Source organism: Hypomesus transpacificus, chromosome 17, assembly GCF_021917145.1.
Source record: "Hypomesus transpacificus isolate Combined female chromosome 17, fHypTra1, whole genome shotgun sequence".
NCBI lineage: Eukaryota > Metazoa > Chordata > Actinopteri > Osmeriformes > Osmeridae > Hypomesus > Hypomesus transpacificus.
The window spans coordinates 1,944,185-1,966,677 of NC_061076.1; the positions used below are offsets into that span (position 1 = coordinate 1,944,185).

Consider the following 22,493-nt stretch of genomic DNA (forward strand, 5'->3'; position numbering starts at 1 on the left):
CTAGGTTCTTCCGAATAAGTCAGATACAACAAGTGAATTGAATTGGACCAGAGAGTTGCAGTAAAAAATGATCCATTGTGTATACTTATAACAATTGTTAGTGTATTCATTAAATAATCATGGATGCTCCCGACAATCTGTCATGCTATAGCTGTATTCCGCCCTGTGTCCTCTATGGCATTCATAACAAGCAGACCCTATCACAGTACAGAACTGCATCTTCCTTAGTACCCACCCCCAGTAGCTACGCTACTTAACGTTGATATTCAGGGAGCCTGAAAAACCAAATTGGACACGGCTGAACAAAATCCAATACATGTAAGTTATTGTACTTGCTATAAGCATTAACTACATATGTATATGTTTTGTTAGCCAATCCTCCCATCGGCTATGGTAGCCAGTTAGCTATCTTGCAATCCTTCGCTAGCTACAGTAGCTAACCGAGCCAGCACAACCGATTATGTCCATTTCTGTTTCACATCTTTGGAGTTATCATGCCTATTCATTGTAATAGGTACTTCAACTATCATACAAATTTACATCTGTTGTCTCAGATTTTTCCATTACAGGTGTTATTTCTGAATGGGCATTTTGACGTTATAGCCATCACAATCATTCGGATCCATGTCTTTTTTGGTAAGAGCTAGCGATGACAGTCCTGTGTTAAAGTTGACGAGCATCAAAAGCATTCCAGTCACCTTTTCAATAAATAACCATGTGGGGCCTAGTGATTTACAGTATTTGTTGTGCATCACCATGAGGATTAGTCCAGACTACACGGATAAACTCCGCTCTCTTCTCTTTCTCCTTTTTACACATGCATTGCACCTCGTTTTCTCCGTGTCAGCGTTGGGTCTCCGAGAAATTGACCTTGGAGAGTCTGCGGGATTTGGAGTTATTTGGAGGTGAGATTCAGGTGTATTATTAACGGGTTCTCCCAAGCAACCGCGCACACATCAGGCCATTCATCAGCTACAGAGTTGCCTAGCCAAGATATGATCTGCCAGCCATGTCTCTGTTGCAGCTTTGCCAACAAGATTATTGTCCAATCTTTGTTTGCAACAACCCCCTACAAACAATCCTGAAATAAAATAATTGAATAATTCCTTCAACAATTCATAGATCTACAAACATACCACAAAATACAGAACTGGTATACAAAATAGCCACAGCTTGCTGTATTTAATTTAATTTAAATGCTTTAATGTTTGTGGGAGGTTAGAAACAACAAAACTTTTCATGGGAATGTTAAAAATGATTTGTCAGCGAGTGTCTCTGTTATCACAGTTTGGTTTGTGTCTGAACTCTGGTAGTTATTGATTGTTGTTCTCTGTCTGTAAAGTGACAATCTGAAGATGATGTAACTTCAACAATGCAGCACATGAAAGGCCCCAATGTCATTAGGAAAGACATCTCTCCTGTTTACCTTTTTAAATATGCAATATTGTCTTTAGCACAAACAAAGGCTTACGTTGAGAACAGTTAGCCTAGTACAGAAGAGTAAAATGTTATCCGGTTGACTATATACAGATGAATGAAACAGTCTAGAGGGCTGGGATGGCATGTGGGGAGGTTTATGTTGTTTTCAAGCTAAGCTTCATGTTCCTTTTTCCATCTGCTTTATTGCGCCTAATTGTTGCATCTGTCCTTTTTCTGTTAATGAGGTGGGCGGGGCGTCTCTTCACCCCTTACATTGTATTGCTTTGTCTCGTAGCTTAAGGTAACAAACTGTCTCTCTAGCTTGATGACATGTATCAAATGGATTACGTTTGGTATATCAGATGTTTTTTTACTTCCTAATTCATTGATTTACGGGTGTCTGAGAGGATGATTCACACTCATTCCAAAGAAAGAAATATGTCACTGGTTGAATACATTGCCATTTTACATCTTACACCAAATGGATCACTCTGTAGCTGTCATAGGTAAAACTAGGGCCGTAAGTCATTTCTGTATCTAAAGGAACAGTTTGGCTTACCTGATGCCTTCTGTTTACTCGTCATGATTAAGAGTACTGGTTTAGATTCATTTCATATTATATATTTATATTATATCATTTTATATGTAATGCAGAATGAGTCTGACCAGCAATGTTGACACAAATGCGATATGCTCCTCTAAGCACACTGTGAACCTAACGATTTCGAAGCTGCCTCAAACACAGACCCATTTTGTGTGTATGTTTGTTTATTTGTCATTGATGTGGTTTCTCTATCCCAGAGCAATCTCAGAGAAGCTCACACAGGAACGTAAGTGCAGCTATCCTGTCCACTGCAAATCATTCTTTTTGCCCACCATAAGCCTTTGTTCATGTACATTGTGTGAGAGTGAATGCGAATGAATTCACAAGCCCCGAGCCTGGTACTATGCATGGTCATGTGATTCACCATGTTGCTGTGTGTGCGCTTTGTGCTATGAGGCCCATCCCACTTCACCCACCATGTTTTCTATTGGGGGAGGTGGAGAATAGGTGAATCTTACAGTTATTCAGCGGCATAGTCATAGGCTTATGGTTAGTATAAGGAGACAAGGGGGTCAATTCAATCATATTAGCTACGAAGAGTTTGGTTAAAGTAATAAATGCTAATTCCAATGATGTAGCTCTGTCCCCCCCCCCCCCCCTTGTGCATGGTTGCCTCAGAACATGGGCGATTAGTGTTTGCTTACCACTTTGATATCAGGTGATCCCTGTCTATTAACATTGTGCTTTTCACCTACGATATGGGCTGATATCCCTGTGGCCCCAGGTTACAGGGACTATTTTGTCTTCTAGTTTAAATGCCTGAATGGATCCTCACTAATCCTCACGGTGGTCTTGTTGATGTGCAGCTGTTGTTGGGAGCTGTGATTGTACCTTGTCTTTGGTCCCCCACTAAATGCCCTCCTCACTAAATGTGACTGATACTGTTCCATGTGCTGTATGAGGTGACTGTGATCCGTGAACACTGTCTTTGTTTGTGGTCCGTGTAGCCTTTGGTGTTACTTACGTGAAACGACATGGAGGTGGATGGGTGGGGGCTGGTTGTTAAGGTCACCAGCTGCTGTTGATGCTTGTGGACTACAGTTGGATGGAGTTCCATGTGTTCTATTTTGGCAATGCATGGCAACCCCTTCAGAGTCTGTCTTAATGTCAACATCCACCTCTCTCTAAACCGGTCACCATGGATACGCTCCCAATGCTTCCGATGCGCCCACATTGCAACGCTATTCTTACGCATTGCCCGACGATATTTTTGCACCCCTACGAATTAGCTCCCGTGCTGCCACGTCTTGTCAGTTGCCCATCGTTTGAGCGGCAGGAATCACAGTCGATGACTTGATTAAACACTTAGTTACAAAACCTTTAGAATACACTGTCATGCACCCCCTGTTGTCAAACCAGTGCAGTGACGCGTTTAACCCCCCCCCCCCCCCCCAGTTCTGTTAACCAATCAAAAGGAACAGCTCTTCCTCTGCATGAGTCGATTGCTGCCGTCTAGCCAGGCCTCTCTGGCCGCCTAGCAACAACCAGCATCACGCTGACCCAGCCTATCGGAGTCACTGACACATGGCCTACAGCACTCTAACACTAACGTAGCCTGTTGCTTTGTAGCGTTGACTCGTCTCTGTGTTGCCCTCCGTCCTCCCTCCCCAGGCCCATGAAGACAGCCAGGAGAGCCTAACCTCACTCTCCAGACGGGGAACCATGGCTAGCTTCCTCCCAGACAGCGGTGCCTACGAGCTCCTCACCGTCATAGGTGAGGCAGTAACACCCAAGGCCGTGACGGGCCCTGGGTGTCAGACGAGGCAACTGGGGGTTTAATGTGCCCAGTGAATGCGTCATATATATATATATATATATATCTGTTTATGTATACGTGTGTGTATGTATACGTGTGTGCGCTAACGAAAATGTGCGTGTTTTGTCATCCAAGGCCGCGGCCTGGAGGATTTGATGACTGTGAACCTGGCCAGATACAGACCCACAGGGGAACACGTGGCCATCCGTCGTATTGACCTGGAGTCCTGCACCAATGACATGGTTGCCTACTTGCAGGTCGGCCTCCGTCACGGCTCCCTCCACTCCCCGCAAGCCACGCCCACGGCATGCCATGACATCATAGGACAGGCACTTCCTCTCCTCTCTCCTGGCTTTTTATATCACACGTTACATAATGTCCTCATCTGGCCTCTGTGTTGGACATCATTACGCGTCTCCCTCCTCTCTCTCTCTGTCTGTCTGTCTCTCTCTCGCGCCCGCGCTCTCTCTCTCTCTCTCTCTCTCTCTCTCTCTCTCTCTCTCTCTCTGTCTCGCTCTCTCCGACAGTGTGTTTTCCTTCCCTTTCAGAATTAGACCCCAAATTCTCTGCCTGTGTTTTAGTGCCTAAGCTGTCGTAACGTCCTGTCTGTCGCAGGGAGAGCTCCACGTGTCCAAGCTGTTCCACCACTCCAGCATCCTCCCCTACAGGAGCATCTTCATTGCTGACAACGAACTGTGGGTCATCACTCCCTTCATGGCCTACGGTGAGGAGGAGGGATTGAGGCTTCTTAATGAAGGGCATTCCCCTGGATCCCCTGTGGTTGTGGATCAGTCAGGGGGTTGGTGGAGGGGCCTACGTCTCTAAGTCCAGCCTCTGTCTCCCTGTGTCTGTAGGGTCAGCCAGAGATCTGATCAGCACCCATTTCGCAGATGGGATAAGCGAGCTGGCAATCGCCTACATTCTTCTGGGCATTCTCAGAGCCCTGGAGTATATCCACCACATGGGCTATGTACACAGGTAAAACCCAACGGCACCACTCTGGTTCATGTTCACTGGTTTGAGATGCTCTCACTGACCCCACGTGTGTGTGTGTGTGTTGGCAGGAGCGTGAAGGCCAGCCACGTGCTGATCTCTGCCGACGGCCAGGTGTGCATGTCTGGGCTGCGGAGCATCTTCAGCCTGATCCGGCACGGCCAGCGAGCCCGGGTGGTCCACGACTTCCCCCAGTACAGTGTTAAAGTGCTGCCATGGCTCAGCCCAGAGGTGCTGCAGCAGGTACGCTTGCCTCGACACACATCTCACCACGGGGTCTCGGTGACAGTGACGTGGCATAAGTACTGGAACGTCCCCCCGACCAATCATCTGTCGGTCTCTCTCTCTCTGTCTGTCTCTCTCTGTCTCTCTGTGTGTCTCTCTTTCTTTGTGTCTCTCACCAGAATCTGCAGGGATATGACTTCCGGTCTGACATCTACAGCCTGGGTATCACAGCTTGTGAGCTGGCCAATGGACATGTTCCCTTTAAGGACATGCCTGCCACACAGGTGAGCACCAGCACTGACCTCACCCTCCTTCCCTCGCTCTTATCGTTCCTCTCTTCTCCAATTCAGTCTCGCTCACTGTGCCATGATCTCACGATTCATTGTTCCTTCCCCCTCCTCCTCTCCCCTCCTCCTCTCCCTGTGTACCCCAGATGCTGTTGGAGAAGCTGAATGGGACAGTCCCTTGTCTGTTGGACACCACCACCATCCCTCCAGAGGAGCTGACCATGAAGCCGTCCCGTTCCGGGGCAGACTCGGGCATCTGCGAGGGCCCCGGGGCCGGAGGGGCCCGCCACTCTAACGGGGAGCCCTCGTCCTCCTCGGTGAACCACCCCTACAGCCGCACCTTCTCCCCACACTTCCACGCCTTTGTAGAACTGTGTCTGCAGAGGGACCCCGAAAAGAGGTGAGCCCGTGAGCTGATTCATCAGAAGGTTGCTGGTTCGATTCCTGGCCGTGCAAAATGACAGTTGTGTCCTTGGGCAAGGCACTTCATTCTGCTAAATGACAAGTGTAAATGTACTGGGCCGTCAAATGCACCGCTGTGTACATAATGCATCAGTCTGTACCGTATACGGTGAAGCATGTTGTGGATCATTTCAGTAATGGTGGATGTCCCTCTTCTCCCAACAGGCCATGTGCTACCACTCTTATAGGTCATTCCTTTTTCAAACAGGTGAGCAGGACCCTTTTCCAAACTCTTGTCCAGGATATAAAAAAACTAGTCTAAATAAAGGGCTGTTCATTAATGTCCTTGTATCCTTAATTCATTTATCTGTATTGAAAGAGCCTTGGAGGTAACAGTGGTTTGGGGTGTTTCCTGCAGATTAAGCGCCGGCCATCAGAAGCACTTCCAGAGCTGTTCCAGCCCGTGTCACCCATCACCAGCTTTGAGAGCGGCCAGCCTCAGGACTCTCCCTCTGGGCTGGCTAGCCTGGAGTCAGGCCTCGGCTACCTGGATGTGGAGGACTGGGACTTCTGACAATGGAGGACAAACGGACGTTACGAGGAAGAGGGAATTCTCTGAGAACACTGGACTGGAAGAACCTTCTTCTTTTTTTATGGCACGTGTGTAAATAATTAAAACTTTAAACTACGGAGACTGAGTTTAAAAAGCCAGCGGCCATCTTGCCTCCCATTGCTGTATCTTGCGAGCTATACCCTAATAAGTGCATGAGCAAAAAGACCATGCACAGCTCTGCTGTCTGTCACACATCGCTCAAAGCCCTCTAAACCCACCACGGAACAATGGAGAATGTCTCGACTCTTAACCAATGGCGGTGTTCCAACAAGAGACAGTTCCTCTATAGGACATCAGGCTGTGTCCTCCCCAAGAAGCATCCTCAATGGACTGTCTCCAGAGGAGGATGTGGCTTCATCTGCCTGCATATAGAGAGGCGTCACTCTACCTCTGTCAGTGTAAGCCAATCACTGATCTATCCCAGCCAGGAGCCCTGTTCACAAGGGCAATTGTTAGGATGGGGAATTGCCCATATTATCTTACCATCTGGGTGTTAGACAACCTGGATTCGGTACCAACAGTTTATGAACAGTGTTTTAGCGTCTCTCTTTACAGCTAAGAGAAGCACCTTGTGTTGTCGCCAAGCTCCTCGCGTCGTCACGCGTTTCGTCTCACGCTTCACCAATAGGGGAAGTGACATTTGTTGTTCTCAGTCGATTGCTAACTAGTTCCTGTGTACAAGCGGTGTCATCTGAGGTCAAATTCTTCTTGGTCCACTGTCACATTTTTGTCTCTTTCTAAAAGTGAACGTCACCATGGTGCTTGTTTCTGATTGGTTGTGTGCATGTGGAATTAAGAGTATGTGGAGCTGAGCGGGAGAAAGTGTCGAGTGTGATTATTGACCATTTTACTTGATATTAAACACTTCACCTCAATGTGTAATAATAAGGAATGATAAAAATGCATTTTTAATCCCAAAACAATGTATATTCACAAAAGACAACAGAGCTTGACAATTGCTTACATCCTTTCTCCCCCCAAAAAACACTCAAATCTGATACTTGTCTCCTTGGACGAATCAGTGCGTTAAGAGAAGGGATGACAGGATCGGGGGAAGGCTGGATGGGGATCAGTCTGCTAATCGTCCTCCTCTGAGGGTGGCTGGTCCATCATGGCTTGGTGCTTCTGGATCTTGGACATCAGCTCTGGGAGAAAAACACATGAGGGAAGCAAAGGTTACAAAGGTGTTTCACCTGACAAAATATAACTGCCAACAGCAGCATTTGGGTTTTAACCCATGAACAATGTAGTTTAATCTGTAAGACAGTTGAATATATTCTAATCAAGTTTAAATGTTTAAATTGTCAAACTATCATTATCACCTTTGGCTGGGTTGAAGACACCATTAGTCTGGACGTTACAAACGTAACACCGCTTGGACTTCCTGTAGTGTTGGAGAGCGCATGTCTCACAGAAGTAATGCTTGCACCTAAGACACAGAGGTCATTCATTACTGCTTCAGAATTGGCTTCTCATCTACACCAACAAAGACTTTGAGGTATCAGTGTCTATGTCTTACTTTGTGATGACAGGATTCTTAAAGGACTCCCGGCAGATGAAGCACTTAAAGGGCATGTCCTCCTCGTCACTGCTCACCTCATAGTTCTCCTCATCTACACACAACAACACAGCGATGAACAGGAGAATCACTGAGCTCAGAGCAACATGACAGAGCCTGGCCCTGGTCTTCTGTACACCTCTGAGGGGGTGAACTCACCGTTGGCTCCGTAGCGCCCCTCATCCAGCTCCCTCTCAATCTGCCAGCCGTGTTTGTAGTCGGATCGGTCATGGAGGAACTTGCAGCTGTCTGATGGGAGGAATAATACAAACAGAAGGGGGCTTAGTTTTGCCAAAGCTGATTTAGTTGCTATAAAGTGAGACTGGAGTCTGATGAGTATAGGTCCAGTTCTGATAGCCAAAACTAATTTGGCCAAGGAACAGCAACATGGTGCTCACCTCCAAAGCCACAGAAGCCTGTCTCTTTGTAGTCTTTGCAGATGTCTGGCTGGTAGTCCCACCTTACTGTGGCCCTCAAGTGTTCAGGGGCCCTAATTGGACCTTTCCTATCATGGGACAGAGGTAGAGGGGGGGAAAGGAAATAATGCAGAATGAGCTAACGTTCAAAGCTGGGTTTTCTACATCTGTGTTCCTTCACTGAATGTGTGTTCACTCACCTGACCATGCCAGAGGACGCATTGCCCATGGTGGAGTCTTTAGGTTTGATGTATTTGTGGTAGTTGTTTATACCACGGTATATTTTATCATCTTCTTTACCTGTCAGCTCCTAGTGACAGAATACGTCATGAAAATCATGTATTTGCCTCTACTTTTAACAGGACACCCAACACCAAATGATAAACTGATATTGTCCAATTAGTTATCGAGCTAAATAAAGCACCGTTTACCTCCTGAATCTTTTGGCTCCTTTCGAAGATAGACTGAGCATCCTTATCCTTCTCTGTGTCCAGTTCATACACTGCAGTCGCACCCATGTCCTCCGGTCCTTCTGGTTTCTACACATTTAAGATGACACTTAGCATGATGAGGGAAAAATGGACAGAGCTCAAAAAGTGGCAGTTACGATTCAAGGTGAAGATAAACCACAGGCTTTAGTAGAGATAAATTTCAGAATGATGTTTGGACATTTTAGAAATGGGGACTCACTGCCGACCGTGTGGACTTGTAGGCTACTGTAACTTTCTTCTCTTGTTTTTCTTCATCACTTTCGCTGGATGACACCGCCTCTTTCTCTGCTTTCTTAGTCTGGGATGCAAAACACACCATGAACTATATTTTACGATTCAAATGGCGAAAACCGAACAGTAAAAATGAGCAGAGTAAAGGCTGTTCGTAGGCTAGTCAAGAGTACACTTTACCCTCTGAATCATGGGGTTGACTCCAGAAGTCTTCTTCTCTTGCCTGACCACAGCATTGTTATCTTCATCACTGTTATCTAGGCAGAACACAAGAAAACGGAATACACGATCGTAACACGTATTTGTAGGCCGTCTCAAAGTGTGAATTGGGCGCTCATGCACTGCAAGTAGGATCACTGTACTTGAGCTGCATTTAATAACAGACTTGGGCAAACGTAAGCTAGCAGTAACGCAGCGGTGTCTAGCTAGATACTAGCAAAATAACAAATGGTTAAAATACCTAGATGCTACAGTGATGTCCTTACATATGTATATAAATCATACTTTCTCGTACTGTACTTTTTACCAGACTAAATGGGGCTCGCTGTTTAGGCTAACAAACATAGCTATATTCCATAGTAAGTCATTACATTAGCTCGCAAGCTAACAGGCGAACTATTATATAATTTTATGAACCAAAAATCAGCAGTGCGGTTTTCTTCAAATATCTGTGTACCTTTTTCGCTGTCACTGGCTTTTCTTTTTCGTGCAGAGAATTTCTTTGTCGACTTTTTGAAAAGAAAAGTACATGTTGATTTAGGCTCCTCTGATTCCGCCATCGTTCTTTCTGTTCAATGCAACCTGCATCAACAAATCAGCAAGAGAGAACAACATTGAAACAGCGACCCCAACCGTAGAGGAGACATGTTTTCCATTGGTTTATTCTGAGGCACACCATGCCACCGTGTGGCCAAAGATAATATCACCATTTACCGTTATTTGCTAAAATAAACGTTTTCCATGCATTCAATTTAGAAGATTTATCGGTCCAATCGAAATTAAGAATGCATTATGGATAAATTAGTGGGCGTTAAATGAATTTGCATGAAGAACACCTAGTCATACATGTTTTCAGTATAGGGTAATGTGCAAGAAGTCAATCGTGAATCGAATCGTGAGCGTGCCGACGTAGCTGGACACTCTCCTACGATAACCTTCTCCAGCATCCCTACCGCGGAGGACAGCGGAATATCTGTATGGCATAGTCCCGCGCGGAGGGAGGGGTCCTGGTTCAAGGTAACAGAAGGCTCCGTGCCGACGAATGGAGTCCGGCTGTTTACAGACAGCAATGGCTATGGGTTTGACATCGAAAAAGGCATCTACTCGGAGCGTCGGCGTGGAACGAAAAAATCTCATCACTGTTTGCAGGTATAGCGATGCGGATATATGTATGTAGGCTACTTACTGTGGATATACACACGCCATGTATTGGCTCATCCTATTGCTAATGTGGGATATCAAATAGCCAACACATGAATGGTGTTCATTAGGTTAACATCTGAATTTCATAAATGTTCTGCCTTGTCTTCCCATTAATACAATGTATTCTTTACAGCCAATTCTGTTATTTTGTAAACCATCTTTGGAAGTGAACCATAACAAATGGTAAAATGAAAGGACATCCATAGCTACATAACCTGAAGGTTTTCACCTTCAGTTATCCCCCAATGGCCTCATGAGAAAGAATTGTAGGCCGTTGCGGTTTAAAGGCATCGCTCCCCATGACTGGCAAATGATGACGAGGGCCTGTTAAGGACAAGGACATGGTCTAAGCTCTGGAGAATACTCAGTTACTGATGACGATAGCCTTCATTTTTGTGAATTGACAATTATACCCAACATCATTTTACATTGTGAGAATGAAGGGCTTGAATCTAAGAACGTATGACCAGTCAGAGAAATAGATATGATATAAAACGTTTTTTTGTGTGTGTAAATCTTGGTTTTGTTTGTTATTTTGATGCTGCCTGTTCAGTGTTGTAAAGCACAATGCAGTTAAGTCACTTATACGTTGATTGTTTAGATGGACCACAGGTCAAGAACAGAACCAGGATTGTTACCTCAGAAACGTGTGGGTCTGTGGTTGGCAGATTGTATGTTAGCGATGTGAATATGTTATCTCTGGGCACCCCATGCTGCGTGGTGCCCTTGCTAGAGGGTTTGTGAACAGTATGTACTGTCACTCCTAAGAAATCATGATGAGACCCAACCAATGCTTGAAGGAGCCATTGTTCCAGGCTGGAATTACATCAGTTTAGTAGCGTTGTCAACATTTTTTGAATGATGAAGACGTGGTCACTTCTCAGTCATCTTTGGTGTAATATCATTAACATCACCACTTTATATTACACTGGAAGTGGCCATGCTGACTGTGAATATGTCTTGCATCGGCATTAAAACATTTGACAGATGAATAAAAACGACAGAATGCGAAGCAATTTCTTTTATTACCTCTATGCCAGAGGTTCTGCCTGCCTTTAGTGACACAGAACAGTTGTGTAACAGAACAAATACAACATCACATAGAACATGCCTCAAAAGAAAGAAAAAGTCACAATACAGACTTCTGAGTCTTAGAGAGATTAGCGAGAGCACAATGGACGTTTGTTGCCACTTTTCAGTGACTGTTCATGTCAAGAACATTTTAATCTAAGACACTTAAAAGACGAGTACAGTGGACACAAGACTAAAAAGTAACGTTGAAAACACATTTTTCATCAGTAATGCTAATTAAACCATTCCATTCACTTTTCCCCCCTCTCAATTAAGACAGATTAAATTCGTTTGAGGATTTTGCTCCCAAGGTTTGACTATTTGAAAACATCTGTGTGGTTGTCAGATCTGCCTATCTCTCGTTTAGCACCAAAGCATACAGTACATGGCATTATGAATCTAAATGGCACTCAGGCTCTACATCACTGTGGTCTTGCCAGACAATTTCCTAGTGACAGCTCATGTTCTGGGGGGGCTGTTCAAGGAGACAAAGGGTATGACCTTCAGTCCCACTACAGGGAAATATTGACTGTGGCCTTAGGGCCCGCTGTTTGCAATTTGAATCAGGCTGGCGATGTGTTCCGGCTATCATCTTTGTGTGAATCAGCAGGCATAGACTGCCAGGTGCATGGCCATGATATGGAGGCTAGGTTAACTGACAGACAGATACACAGCTACTTTCAGATCATTAGCCAAGAAGCCCAGCAAAGCCCACATTAGTGTTCAGTTAGTGCAGCCAAAACATTAACAGTGTTCTAATGGAAGGGTGTATATTCAATTTAACATGCATAACTATTCCCCTCCCTATCATATCATTTACATGTAACATACAGTACATCAACACATATAGATTCACATCCCACTTTTTATTAGGTGGAATGAAATCCATTTGTGGGATCTCTTTTGTTATAATTATTACACAGAATAATGCCCTGTTTTGAGTTTTCGGGGTCCCGGGCACATAAAGTAATCATGGGCACGTGTGCAACTCGTTTATTATCAGGGGTCATACATGTGACGTCACAGGAAATAAAAGCCATCATGGTTTTCTAGGGCACCCTTGTGGACTGGTCATACTACAACTCACAGCTATATCTAACACCCATTGATGTGGCTGGTGCATTGGGGTCTTCATCATCAGTACTGTGTCAATATTTTCAGAGACATAACATGCAAAGCAATAACGCTACACTGGGGAATCTCATCTGCATCGGAAAGATCATGGGTATTTCTTATGCACGTGCAAGGTGTGTATGTGACCTAGCTTGGAAAGGTCTCTTCTTTCAATTCCTTAATATCTTACTTGATTACTTACCTCAACAATGTTTGAGCTGTTGCTATGGTAAACATTTTATGTTAAATATGGCAAGACTAGAGTGTCATACAGTTTTCTGATCTTGAAATTGTCCTGAAGGTGTTCCAACTAGGGTTTACAGACAATTCCATTTGATTCTATTCTACTCTAAATCTAATAGAAAAGGCCATAAGTAAAACCATCTGATCGCTAGGCGATTGGTCATCCCTTTGTGGGTGAACAGTGTGACCTAAGAGTCCGCATGTGGAGGTCCCAGACTGGACGAACCCTGATGGCGGACACCCGTTGAACCTAAAAAAACAACATAAGTTGAATAAGATGAGACAAATAGATTTTTCACTTTTTCCTTCTTTTCTCTTCTACTGTAGCTTGTTTAACCCTTCCCGCTTTCTTCTTCCACTTAGAAGTGGCTGCACTATAGCTTTTTGTGCACGTTTACTGAGTAGCATAAAAACCTCTCGTCATCTCCCTAGTCTAGTACTGTCACTCTAGACTTATGCCCTATGTATTTATCGCAAGGTTTATCGGCATTGCATTGACAGCAGGTCCAACCAGATCAGACACTTAAAATCACAGCATTAATTTAAGATGACTATTGTGTTCTGCGACTCCAATCCTGTCATGTTCATTTTCATTTGACTTTCACATATCATGCAGTTCCTCTCAGTTCCTCCCGTCCCAGCCCTCGGGGGTCGTCTCGCACCCTCCTTTAGTTGCACTTGCACTGACCATAAAACACATAACCTGGACACTCAGGAGGAGAAACACATGAATCCTCAGGACCTATTGATTCTATTTTGCATTTTGTCTGTTTGACCACAAGTGTGATATTCCCAGCATCAGAGCAAATACACAAACGACAGTAAGCCTAGGAGGTTCCAGGGCACAGTGAAGTGGTTCTCCTTGGCTGAACTACTGTCCCCTTATTGGGAAGTAGGGGACGGCCTATAGAGTGCATAGCCCAGGACATGTCTCTCACACCCCAGACGGTGTCTTATTATGCTGTGGCCTGTAAGATGTCCTCCTGTGTCAGCTGATCCTGCTGGTTATGCCAAAACTAAAGAGAGAAGAAGAAGACAGAGAGTGAAAGAGAGATGAAACAGGAAGTGGTTGAAGAGGGAGGCTCAAAGGATTATTGCTGACTAATGAAAGAAGTATTATGATAGTGTAAGTGCTATGGCAAATAAACCAGTACTGTGGGTAAGTACAGTAGTGAGGGGGGGGGGGAACAAGGAGAACATTTGAAGAGAGCTGAGAGGAGACCTGGCTGGAGTCCAAGGCGAGTGAGAGGGGGCACAAAAGATGCTTGTTATAAGGCAGTGGTTGTTTTTCAGTGTCAAATCGTACCAAGAGCATGTTGCTGTGGTATTCCAGCCATTTGCATTTCAGGCATGCCAGCTATTCTCGCTCTTCAACTCCCGTTCACATCAAGACCTCCTAGTCAATAGAATAACTGAACACCTATTTGAGAACTTTTTTATGACATAGGCAATTTGTGCTTGGTCATTACAAATACCACAAATATTAAGTCAGACTTTGTAGTTAAATTGAGTATGCAAATTCATTTTGGAGGTGTGTTGCACACAATTAACTTAAACTCAAATAATCATTTGAAGTCATGGAACTAGTAGAACACATGTTACAATGCCAACTATCTGATATAATTCTGATACTACTGACCTGTTTCAGTGGTAAATCCTGCAGGATAAAAAAAATTAAAGCTCCAAAAGTTATATAATCCAATATTTTAGAAGTCAATTTGGATACCCCTTTGCAGATGTTGTAACGATGTCCGTAGTTCCCCTGTGACAGTAGAGTTTTGTCTTTTGATGTTGGTGATATTGCTGCCTGTCCCCCACACCCAGTACTGAGACCCCGTGTCATCTAGAGGGTCTTGCGCTTTGGAAAGAATGCTTTCCGGAAAGATGTGGTGGTGGTGCCCCTGCTGAAGGAGGCACTGCCCAGGGCAATCTTGGTCTTCCCGCTGGTGATGGTGGAGGCGCCTAGAGAGGTGGTTTTCTTGCCCCTGGTGATGGAGGAATTGCCCATGGCAATCTTGGTCTTGTCCCTCTTGATCTTGGTGTTGCCCAGGGAGAGAGCAGTCTTCCCTTCGGTGATGCTGGTGTTGCCCATTGGGGAGAAGGTTGTCTACCTGACCCGGATGAGGTGGTGTATTTTGGGGTTCACTCGACACAACGCATCGCACACTCATGCAGCACACCCTGCTCGCCAAGCCTTGGGTGTGATAGTAACAGTATGTGCAGCCCAGACCAGAGCAGAATGCTAAGCGTGGATGGTGCTACCCCCGTGGCACATAATGCCCTCGTTGAGCTTGTGGACGTGGGCTCTGGAAGGCCGCATACCACCCATGTGTCCCTGTGAATGGACAGAGGCTGAAGTAGGAGGCTATAGCCTATCGGGGGGCCCCTGACAGTGGACCGATTGTCCCATCGCCACGACGACACAGGATGGCTGAAGGAGACATTGTTGAGCAGGGGACAATCTGCGGTGACATCACTATATTCTGAGGCATTGTTCCCTATATCCCTTGATTGTAAGGCATTGCCTCTGTGTGATACTGTTAGAACTGATATCAGGCATATCATTAGAATGTGAGCCATGATAAAGGCAGGGTGTCCTGGCATGATGTTCATGCACTGGCTTTAGCGTCTCCCTTCCTGTCTCCTGGCTTCTGTTTGATATCAAGATTTGGTTCCATGGATGTTCGGAACTTGAACTAATTGTGACACAATGAAATTGTACTACTTCTACTTCAAGGTTGTCACCCAAGTACTTTCTAAAAAGAATTCCTGGATAGTTTTCTTCCACTTTAAGACTGTGTTGTCAAGCAGATCATTACAAGTTCCATTTGTGAACAAAACAAATAAGCCAAACACGTTAAATTAAGGTTATTCTTTATGAGCACCATGTTACATCTGTCAATCTTGATATAAACTTTCTCTAGATTATAACTGTCTTGCTAAACATAGCATAATTATTGTAAAGCATGTAACCCCCAGAATTTAAATCAGTTTCACTAGCATACAAGCTGGTTTTCTATCGTAAAAATATGGATATTTTGAATCACATATGTGGAACTATATGCCATACATATGTGACGTATTCCCAGAGCTAAGGACACACTCTCTTGTGTTTTCACATACATCACACACAGCTGTTTCACACTTCACGGCCCTGCCAACACAGCACCAACCACATCTCATCAGTCACACGTCTGAACAATGCTCTCAATGTGTCTCCAGGAAATCTTACTCATCCGATTTCAAGCCTATTAGATCTGCTACTCATTTAGCACTGTCCCTCACATGGGGACTTAGTGCAGTGTTTCTGTGTTCCATGAACACTTGGAACAGTTTTAGGATCGTAACATATTCATTTTGGGTCGTGGAATATATCAAAGGAATGCTTAATTGTAACATAAACTTAATGCTTCACATTTATTACCAACACTGATTTTTATCGACAAGACTTTAAGCCACTGACCTGCTACAATTGACAACATAAATATCCCTTAGTTTGCGTGTGTATCAAGTATTCACAGGTTAAAATCCCAGTAGACGTTCCTTTGAGTTTGGTTGCCCCTGGTGAAGGTGGTTTTGACCACGGACACAGACTTGGCCCCATGGCGGAAGGTCAGCGTGCTCAAAGAGCTGGTGTTTTCGCCGCGTGTGACAGAGGTTGTTCCCATAGTGACACTGGTGTTGCCCAAGGTGATGGTGGTTCTGGTCCAGGAGATCGATGATTTTCCCCAGGAGATGGCGTACTTAGTTCTCAGAACCAAGGATGTGCCTTTAGTGAAGGTGGTCTTGCTCGACAGGAAGGTGGTTTTCCATTCACCGCTAGACTCTCTTTTTGATGTCTTTGCTGGTTTGGGAGTCTTAGCCCTGGTGTCTGGCGTCCTGTCCATCTAGGTGGTTCTGCGCTTGGGCATTAGCGCTTTGCGGAAGGAAGTGGTGGTGGTGCCTCTGCTGAAGCTAGCTCGGCCCAGAGCGACAGTAGTCTTCTCTCTCTGGATGGTGGATTCCCCCATGGAGGTGGTGGTCACTCCTCTGAAGATGGAGGAGTTTCCCAGGGAGACGGTAGTCTTGCCCCTGGCTATGGAGGTTCTGCCCACGGCTAGGGCAGTCTTGCCCTCCGTGATGCTGGTGTTACCCATGGAGGCGGGCAGCCCTTGTCCTGGACGCTGACTACTAACTCGCACACAGCATTGCTTCCAGCTCCTAATGGTGTGTGGGGTGTGATTGCGAGGCCAAAATGCTGCCAGATGAAATCAGTGTCAGGAGATGCCCTAAATAGATCGGACCACAATATATAAGGGGGGAGAAGGGGGGGGGGGGGGGGGTTCTTTGATTATAGCTGGTCCCTTAGAAAGTACAGACAGAGGGACAGACGAGACCCAGTGTGACCTGGAAACTCAAGAGAGTGGACAAAGGCAGCAACCCCGACGACCGTATCATCTGCCACTGGTTTGGGACACAAGGGGGTTAATTGTGCCGTCGTCACGGCAACGCTGCCTCGGACCTGAAGGGGGGGCATTGTGCCGCACACAAGACAATCGGGGGTGACCTCAGTGGGCTTTGATGGCATTGGTCCCACCAAGCTCCTCCCAGCTATTGTTTTGTGAGTTTCAAACACAGAGGTGCGTTTGTCTTTGCTGTGTGTGGTTACACAGTAAAAAAAGAAATACTAATCAACGCTGCACTGTTATAACTACTGGCAAGGCCGTTTTCCACCCCGCTGTACAGCTGATTTGCACACTTACAGTACACATGAAATAGACGTGATAAGATTCAGATCATAGCAGATATTTTGTATGTTATATAAATATTTCTAAGCTATTTTATTATTATTTTTGTCCCTCTCTCTTAGATTTTCAGTGAAGACTCTACTGGAAAAGTACACAGCCGAGCCCATTGATGACTCATCTGAGGAGTTTGTCAACTTTGCGGCCATTTTGGAGCACATTCTCAGCCACCGCTTCAAAGGTAACAGGGCAGGCAAAACCCATCACACATGCACAGATGGCTATGGTAGCGTCATGCAGTTACTCTATTTCTGTAAATAATAAATGTGCGCCAGAAAACTGGAAGAAAAGTGACACTTAAAGGTCAGTACAGTAGATTTATGAAACTGGTTAATTATTTCCTTGGCTGAGCAAGACTGATGTATTACTCACATCCTTATGTGTGTACTACATAGTGTCGTTTGGCAGTGTTTGCAGACACTGTGTGGGCTGTTGTAGGAGTTGTGAGTCATTCTTGTGTTTTTAAACTGGGGTCCAGGTCCTGGAAGCTGGTTCAGCTCTGATGGACAGCGTAGTTTCTGGGACTACATCCGGTTGGCATGCAGCAAGGTGCAGAACAACTGCATCGCCAGTATTGAGAATATTGAGAACATCAGCACCTCACGGGCAAAGGCAAGGACCGTGACTGTGTGTGGTATACTCTGTGTGTGTGTGTGTGGTATACTCTGTGTGTGTGTGGTATACTCTGTGTGTGTGTGTGTGGTATACTCTGTGTGTGTGTGTGTGGTATACTCTGTGTGTGTGTGTGTGTGTGTGTGTGTGTGGTATACTCTGTGTGTGTGTGTGTTTGTGGTATACTCTGTGTGTGTGTGTGTGTGGTATACTCTGTGTGTGTGTGTGTGTGTTTGGGGTCATGGGAAGAAGGGTTCTCTGATTCCAAAAGCATGCGTTCCTCTCTTTGTTTCTCTGTATTTATTTCTCCCTCCCTGTCTGCTTTCTCTCTTTTTCTTGATCTGTCTGCCATCTTCTTCTGAACCCGTCTAGGGGCGGGCATGGATCCGAGTGGCACTGATGGAAAAGAGAATGTCTGAATATGTTGCCACAGCTCTGAGGGACACACGGACCACCAGGTCAGTATGGACCAACCATGATAAGCTACAATGTCGTCCAGCCGCACCGTGCTCAGCAAGACATGAGCATGCCCTCACACAACACCACCTAATGTCAGGACCTGAACAATTTGCTTTGTAGGAGGTTCTATGATGATGGTGCCATTATGCTGAGAGAAGAGGCCACAGTGTTGACAGGCATGCTAATCGGGCTCAGCGCTATAGACTTCAGGTGAGGCGTCACTCAGATCACATCAGAATAGGAGGAATGAAGGATGTCTAATGAACGGATATTAATCAGTTGGTTGTTGGTTCGTGCCAAATAACATTGTGTCCTTGGGCAAGGCACTTCACCCTACTTGCCTAGGGGAGAATGTCCCTGTACTTACTGTAAGTCGCTCTAGATAAGAGCATCTGCTAAATGACTAAATGTAAATGTAGAATAGGACACAACTTACAGAGTCGATACAGATCATTTCAAACATGCACAATGCTCTCTCTCTCTCTCTTTCCAGTTTTTGTTTGAAAGGTGAAGCGTTGGATGGAAAGTCCCCTGCAGTGATTGACTACACACCCTACTTGAAGTTCACTCAGAGGTTAAACGCTACACTTTGTGGAGAGCTTAGTAGACCGTAAACAGAGTGGCATGGACGTGTGTTCTAGTACGCTCCCTGTGTGTCTCTGTTAAGCAGCTACGACTACCTGAGTGACGAGGAGGACCGTTGCAGCGTTGACAGTAGTGCTAGTGACGAGAGTGTCCCCGAGCACCCCTACATCCCCTTGGTGACCGACGACGAAAGCTGGAGCACCAAATGTCGCAAGATGGAGCAGAGATTTAAGATAGTCTACGCCCAGAAGGTGATTCTGACACGTCACTCCTAACAATGTACTGTAAACACATTCAATATCAAAAGCCAGATTAAAAAGTATTTGATGCAAATGAATAACCCTTATTTCCACTGATAATACAAGACACCAGTGTATACGGCACACACTGTTTCCACTCCTCAAAGTCCACTTCGGGGTCTGTGCGTGTCTTTGCGTTGCCAGGGCTACCTGGAGGAGCTCGTCCGTCTGAGAGAGTCCCAGTTGAAGAACGTGGAAAGTGAGAACAAGCGTCTAAGCTCCACACTGGGGGAACAGAGTGTCCAGAGCCACCAAGAGAAGAAGGAGCTGGAGGCCATCGTGCTGGAGCTACAGGCACAGCTGTAAGAGAACACAAACTGGCCCAAACTGGATTAACCTGTCCCGGTGCGCTTTTACGCACTGGGACATAAGGATACATATGCAATTGTCATTTTTGTCTTTCCCTCTCATCCCATTTTTTCTGCTGATAGTTTTTAAAATATAGTGTACTCCTTCTAGCACTACCCTTATCCCCTGTGATTCCTCTCACCTGGCCAAACACCTGTCCATTCCTCTGGTCAACCAGTGGCCCTCAATCCCAAACAACCAGGGGGACGTCAAGCTCTTTCGCAGGTAACATTTCCACAACATGCAGCACATAGATGACGTTTTGGGCTGTTCCACCTGTGTGCCTATGATTGACATGTATGTGCAGGTGCGCAAATACAACAGCATTCCATGATTTTTCAGAAGAAGTTTCCACAGTCTGGAGCTTCTTTCTGCTGAAGTTAGCCTGAACTCCGAGTCCCAGAGAACAGATGGCAGAGAGAATGGAGATGTTGCCTGGTCTTCAGCAGGTATACAACTGAAGACATTCAGACTCATTCTCACCAAAACTAACCCTTTGATACTGATGTGCAAACGTACAGTACAGTCCATGTTGTATTGTGGTCGCTGATGCACGTTTTAAGGACAGAATTTTATCATGTTTGTTCTCTTTTTCCAGATAAGGACTACACCCCTTCTATGCTCGGTCTGTGTGGTTCTCTGGCCTCCCTTCCTAGCTGCAAGTCCCTGGCCAGCCTCAAGTCGAGCGAGTGTCTGGTCAACATCAGTACTGAGCCCAGCCCTGCTCTATCTCCCAGCTAGGGGGCGCCACATTCTAGGAGTGGCAACCCAACAGCCAACCCCAGCCCTCCCTGCCTGCCTGTCTGCCTGGTGATGCTGCATCGACCATGATGAACAACACGGCAACCATCAACACTGTCGCCATCCTTATCCTTCTCAACTCCTCCGCCACCTCTCATTCACAAACAATAGAGGGGAAAGAATCTATCCCCATTTCTTGATTTCTATATGGATACATTTAAAGTGATGATACAACAAAAAGCATAAGGTACTTAAATATAAACTCTACGCATAAGTTCTGTGACCTTTGCCCATGCAGTAATTCACTTACCTTTTTCCACACACTTTCTTCTAGCCTTTCTGATGTAAACCTTTCTAGTTGGACTCGGTCTTGGCCTGTGCAGGATCTTGCTGTACTTTTGATCGCCTCTATGCCACTTCATTTCAGGAAAACAATTCAATTTAAGTTCCTTCTCCAACAATTTCTCTGACACTGATAAATCTCCTCAAATTACTGTTTGTGTGTCAGGGTTACCCAAGCTCAGCCCTGGGCAAGTCATGCTTTTGCCCAGAGCAAGTCAGAATAACATACAGCTGGAATGACTATGGAAACAAATCAAATTAAAATTGAAATGAGAATTTCAACAACAAAAAAATACATTCATGTTTCAATTTTAAAGAGATGAGTTCAAAACCAACACATTTGGTGGTGTTTAATTGTCAATATTAAGTATTCAATGGCTTTTAAATTTCCAAACATTATGTCATTGATTAACTTCCATAAATGACAGCCCTTTGCATTAGGAAACAGTCCTATCTGTGGGTAAACAATGTGGTTGGGATGGGATATTGAGAGTGTTCTGCTAATAGTGTAGATGTGTGTTTGAAGCATGTGAATGACTGATCATCGACCCTTTATTTGGCAGGTTTTCCCACTCTCCAATAGGCATATCATAGACCTGCTTGGAGTAATCAGACAGTATAACTTTAGTTATTGTAAATTTGTGAAGCAGTTAATAAAATCTATTGATGCCTATTGCCATGTCTTTGATATTTGGTTTATTGGACATATTTTATAAGTCAACTATTCTGTTCTTTCAATTGATCTATTTTGTTATTTTTTCAATGACCAATGCTATTTTTTTGTTGCAATAAACAGCATTTTTGTTTATGCCCATCACAGTGTGAGTGAATGATTTTAAACAGTGAGACATCTTGTGTTCTCTTAATGTCACTTTCAAATGTGACCAAATTATGTTCAAAACAGCTTGTGCGCGACAAGCCGCTCTACAATCAAGGCTCTATTTTACTGGCTTTGGCTGTAAAAGAACCAGATTTTACAGCAGGTACAACTTCCGCACAAAACATCAAGACCGCTAGTAGTGATCAAGTGAAACGTTGTTCCCCAGTCCCTGGTACAAGGCAGTACATGTCGTTGAGCGCGTGGGGACGCCGTTGTCGCCTACAAACCATAGCCGCAAACCCTAAACTGAACCCAAACTTCCTACTACCTTGTTTTCTGTGGGTGAGGTACCAGGCAGTGATTGCGAATTATTTCTCATCCTGGTCCCTTTTGACGTAAAGAATAGTTATCTAAATACCTCGACTCGTGAAAGCCGTTTGTCATTCAAGGTAGCCAGGTTACCATGGAGGTGTCAGAGTTCACGTTCGAGAGTTATACATACCTCAAGGGGAAATTATGAATAGCACACCACTGGTCTCACTGAAACCATGTTAAACAACGAAACTTGCCCAAATGAGAAGGAGGGAAGGGGGATGGGTGGGTGGGTGAGAGGACGCCGTACGGCAAGCTGTTATGCCTTTTAACAAAGTGGGAGGAAA

The 22,493-nt window shown here is 45.1% G+C and overlaps 4 protein-coding genes across 5 annotated transcripts; 2 read left to right on the plus strand and 2 right to left on the minus strand.

Annotated features, from left to right (window-relative positions):
• The first annotated feature begins 36 nt into the window (after positions 1 to 36).
• Positions 37 to 6,691, plus strand: strada (STE20 related adaptor alpha). 2 transcript variants are annotated; one of them, XM_047037734.1, is made up of 13 exons: positions 37 to 318; positions 555 to 636; positions 848 to 905; positions 2,221 to 2,249; positions 3,635 to 3,737; positions 3,915 to 4,036; positions 4,395 to 4,503; positions 4,634 to 4,757; positions 4,844 to 5,015; positions 5,177 to 5,281; positions 5,431 to 5,684; positions 5,912 to 5,954; positions 6,105 to 6,691. In XM_047037734.1, the coding sequence occupies exons 2-13, from the start codon at positions 625 to 627 to the stop codon at positions 6,258 to 6,260; spliced, it is 1,287 nt and encodes a 428-aa protein (XP_046893690.1). In that variant the 5' UTR covers positions 37 to 318; positions 555 to 624; the 3' UTR covers positions 6,261 to 6,691. The 2 variants fall into 2 exon arrangements, with proteins under 2 accessions (XP_046893690.1, XP_046893689.1); XM_047037733.1 differs by lacking the exon at positions 2,221 to 2,249.
• A 485-nt stretch (positions 6,692 to 7,176) lies between these two features.
• On the minus strand, positions 7,177 to 9,818 carry rnf113a (ring finger protein 113A). The gene is made up of 10 exons (XM_047037747.1): positions 9,672 to 9,818; positions 9,176 to 9,252; positions 8,964 to 9,062; positions 8,705 to 8,812; positions 8,474 to 8,583; positions 8,256 to 8,362; positions 8,017 to 8,106; positions 7,819 to 7,912; positions 7,622 to 7,728; positions 7,177 to 7,444 (listed from the first exon to the last, which is right to left on the minus strand). Exons 1-10 carry the CDS (start codon positions 9,772 to 9,774, stop codon positions 7,377 to 7,379), a joined length of 963 nt encoding a protein of 320 aa, XP_046893703.1. The 5' UTR covers positions 9,775 to 9,818; the 3' UTR covers positions 7,177 to 7,376.
• Positions 9,819 to 10,042: 224 nt separating this feature from the next.
• On the plus strand, positions 10,043 to 21,818 carry rundc3aa (RUN domain containing 3Aa). Its single transcript, XM_047037721.1, has 11 exons — positions 10,043 to 10,363; positions 17,694 to 17,809; positions 18,107 to 18,240; positions 18,613 to 18,698; positions 18,820 to 18,909; positions 19,193 to 19,273; positions 19,370 to 19,535; positions 19,728 to 19,885; positions 20,043 to 20,156; positions 20,274 to 20,380; positions 20,530 to 21,818. The coding sequence occupies exons 1-11, from the start codon at positions 10,257 to 10,259 to the stop codon at positions 20,670 to 20,672; spliced, it is 1,302 nt and encodes a 433-aa protein (XP_046893677.1). The 5' UTR covers positions 10,043 to 10,256; the 3' UTR covers positions 20,673 to 21,818.
• Positions 14,485 to 15,184, minus strand: zwi (zwilling). Its single transcript, XM_047037764.1, has one exon. The coding sequence runs from the start codon at positions 14,934 to 14,936 to the stop codon at positions 14,688 to 14,690; it is 249 nt and encodes an 82-aa protein (XP_046893720.1). The 5' UTR covers positions 14,937 to 15,184; the 3' UTR covers positions 14,485 to 14,687.
• Positions 21,819 to 22,493: the final 675 nt, after the last annotated feature.

Excerpts from the sequence above, each read along its gene's own strand:
- strada (XM_047037734.1), top strand. Across the intron at positions 4,504-4,633 it reads CACTCCCTTCATGGCCTACG|GGTCAGCCAGAGATCTGATC; the intron begins GTGAGGAGGAGG and ends CTGTGTCTGTAG. Across the intron at positions 5,016-5,176 it reads GCCCAGAGGTGCTGCAGCAG|AATCTGCAGGGATATGACTT; the intron begins GTACGCTTGCCT and ends GTCTCTCACCAG.
- rnf113a (XM_047037747.1), bottom strand. The coding sequence starts at position 9,774 with ATGGCGGAATCAGAGGAGCCTAAATCAACATGTACTTTTCTTTTCAAA. Across the intron at positions 8,813-8,963 it reads ACAAGTCCACACGGTCGGCA|AAACCAGAAGGACCGGAGGA; the intron begins GTGAGTCCCCAT and ends TTAAATGTGTAG. Across the intron at positions 8,363-8,473 it reads GCGTCCTCTGGCATGGTCAG|GAAAGGTCCAATTAGGGCCC; the intron begins GTGAGTGAACAC and ends GTCCCATGATAG.
- rundc3aa (XM_047037721.1), top strand. The coding sequence starts at position 10,257 with ATGGAGTCCGGCTGTTTACAGACAGCAATGGCTATGGGTTTGACATCG. Across the intron at positions 18,910-19,192 it reads CTCAGCGCTATAGACTTCAG|TTTTTGTTTGAAAGGTGAAG; the intron begins GTGAGGCGTCAC and ends CTCTCTTTCCAG. Across the intron at positions 19,274-19,369 it reads TACTTGAAGTTCACTCAGAG|CTACGACTACCTGAGTGACG; the intron begins GTTAAACGCTAC and ends TCTGTTAAGCAG.
- zwi (XM_047037764.1), bottom strand. The coding sequence starts at position 14,936 with ATGGGCAACACCAGCATCACCGAAGGGAAGACTGCTCTCTCCCTGGGC.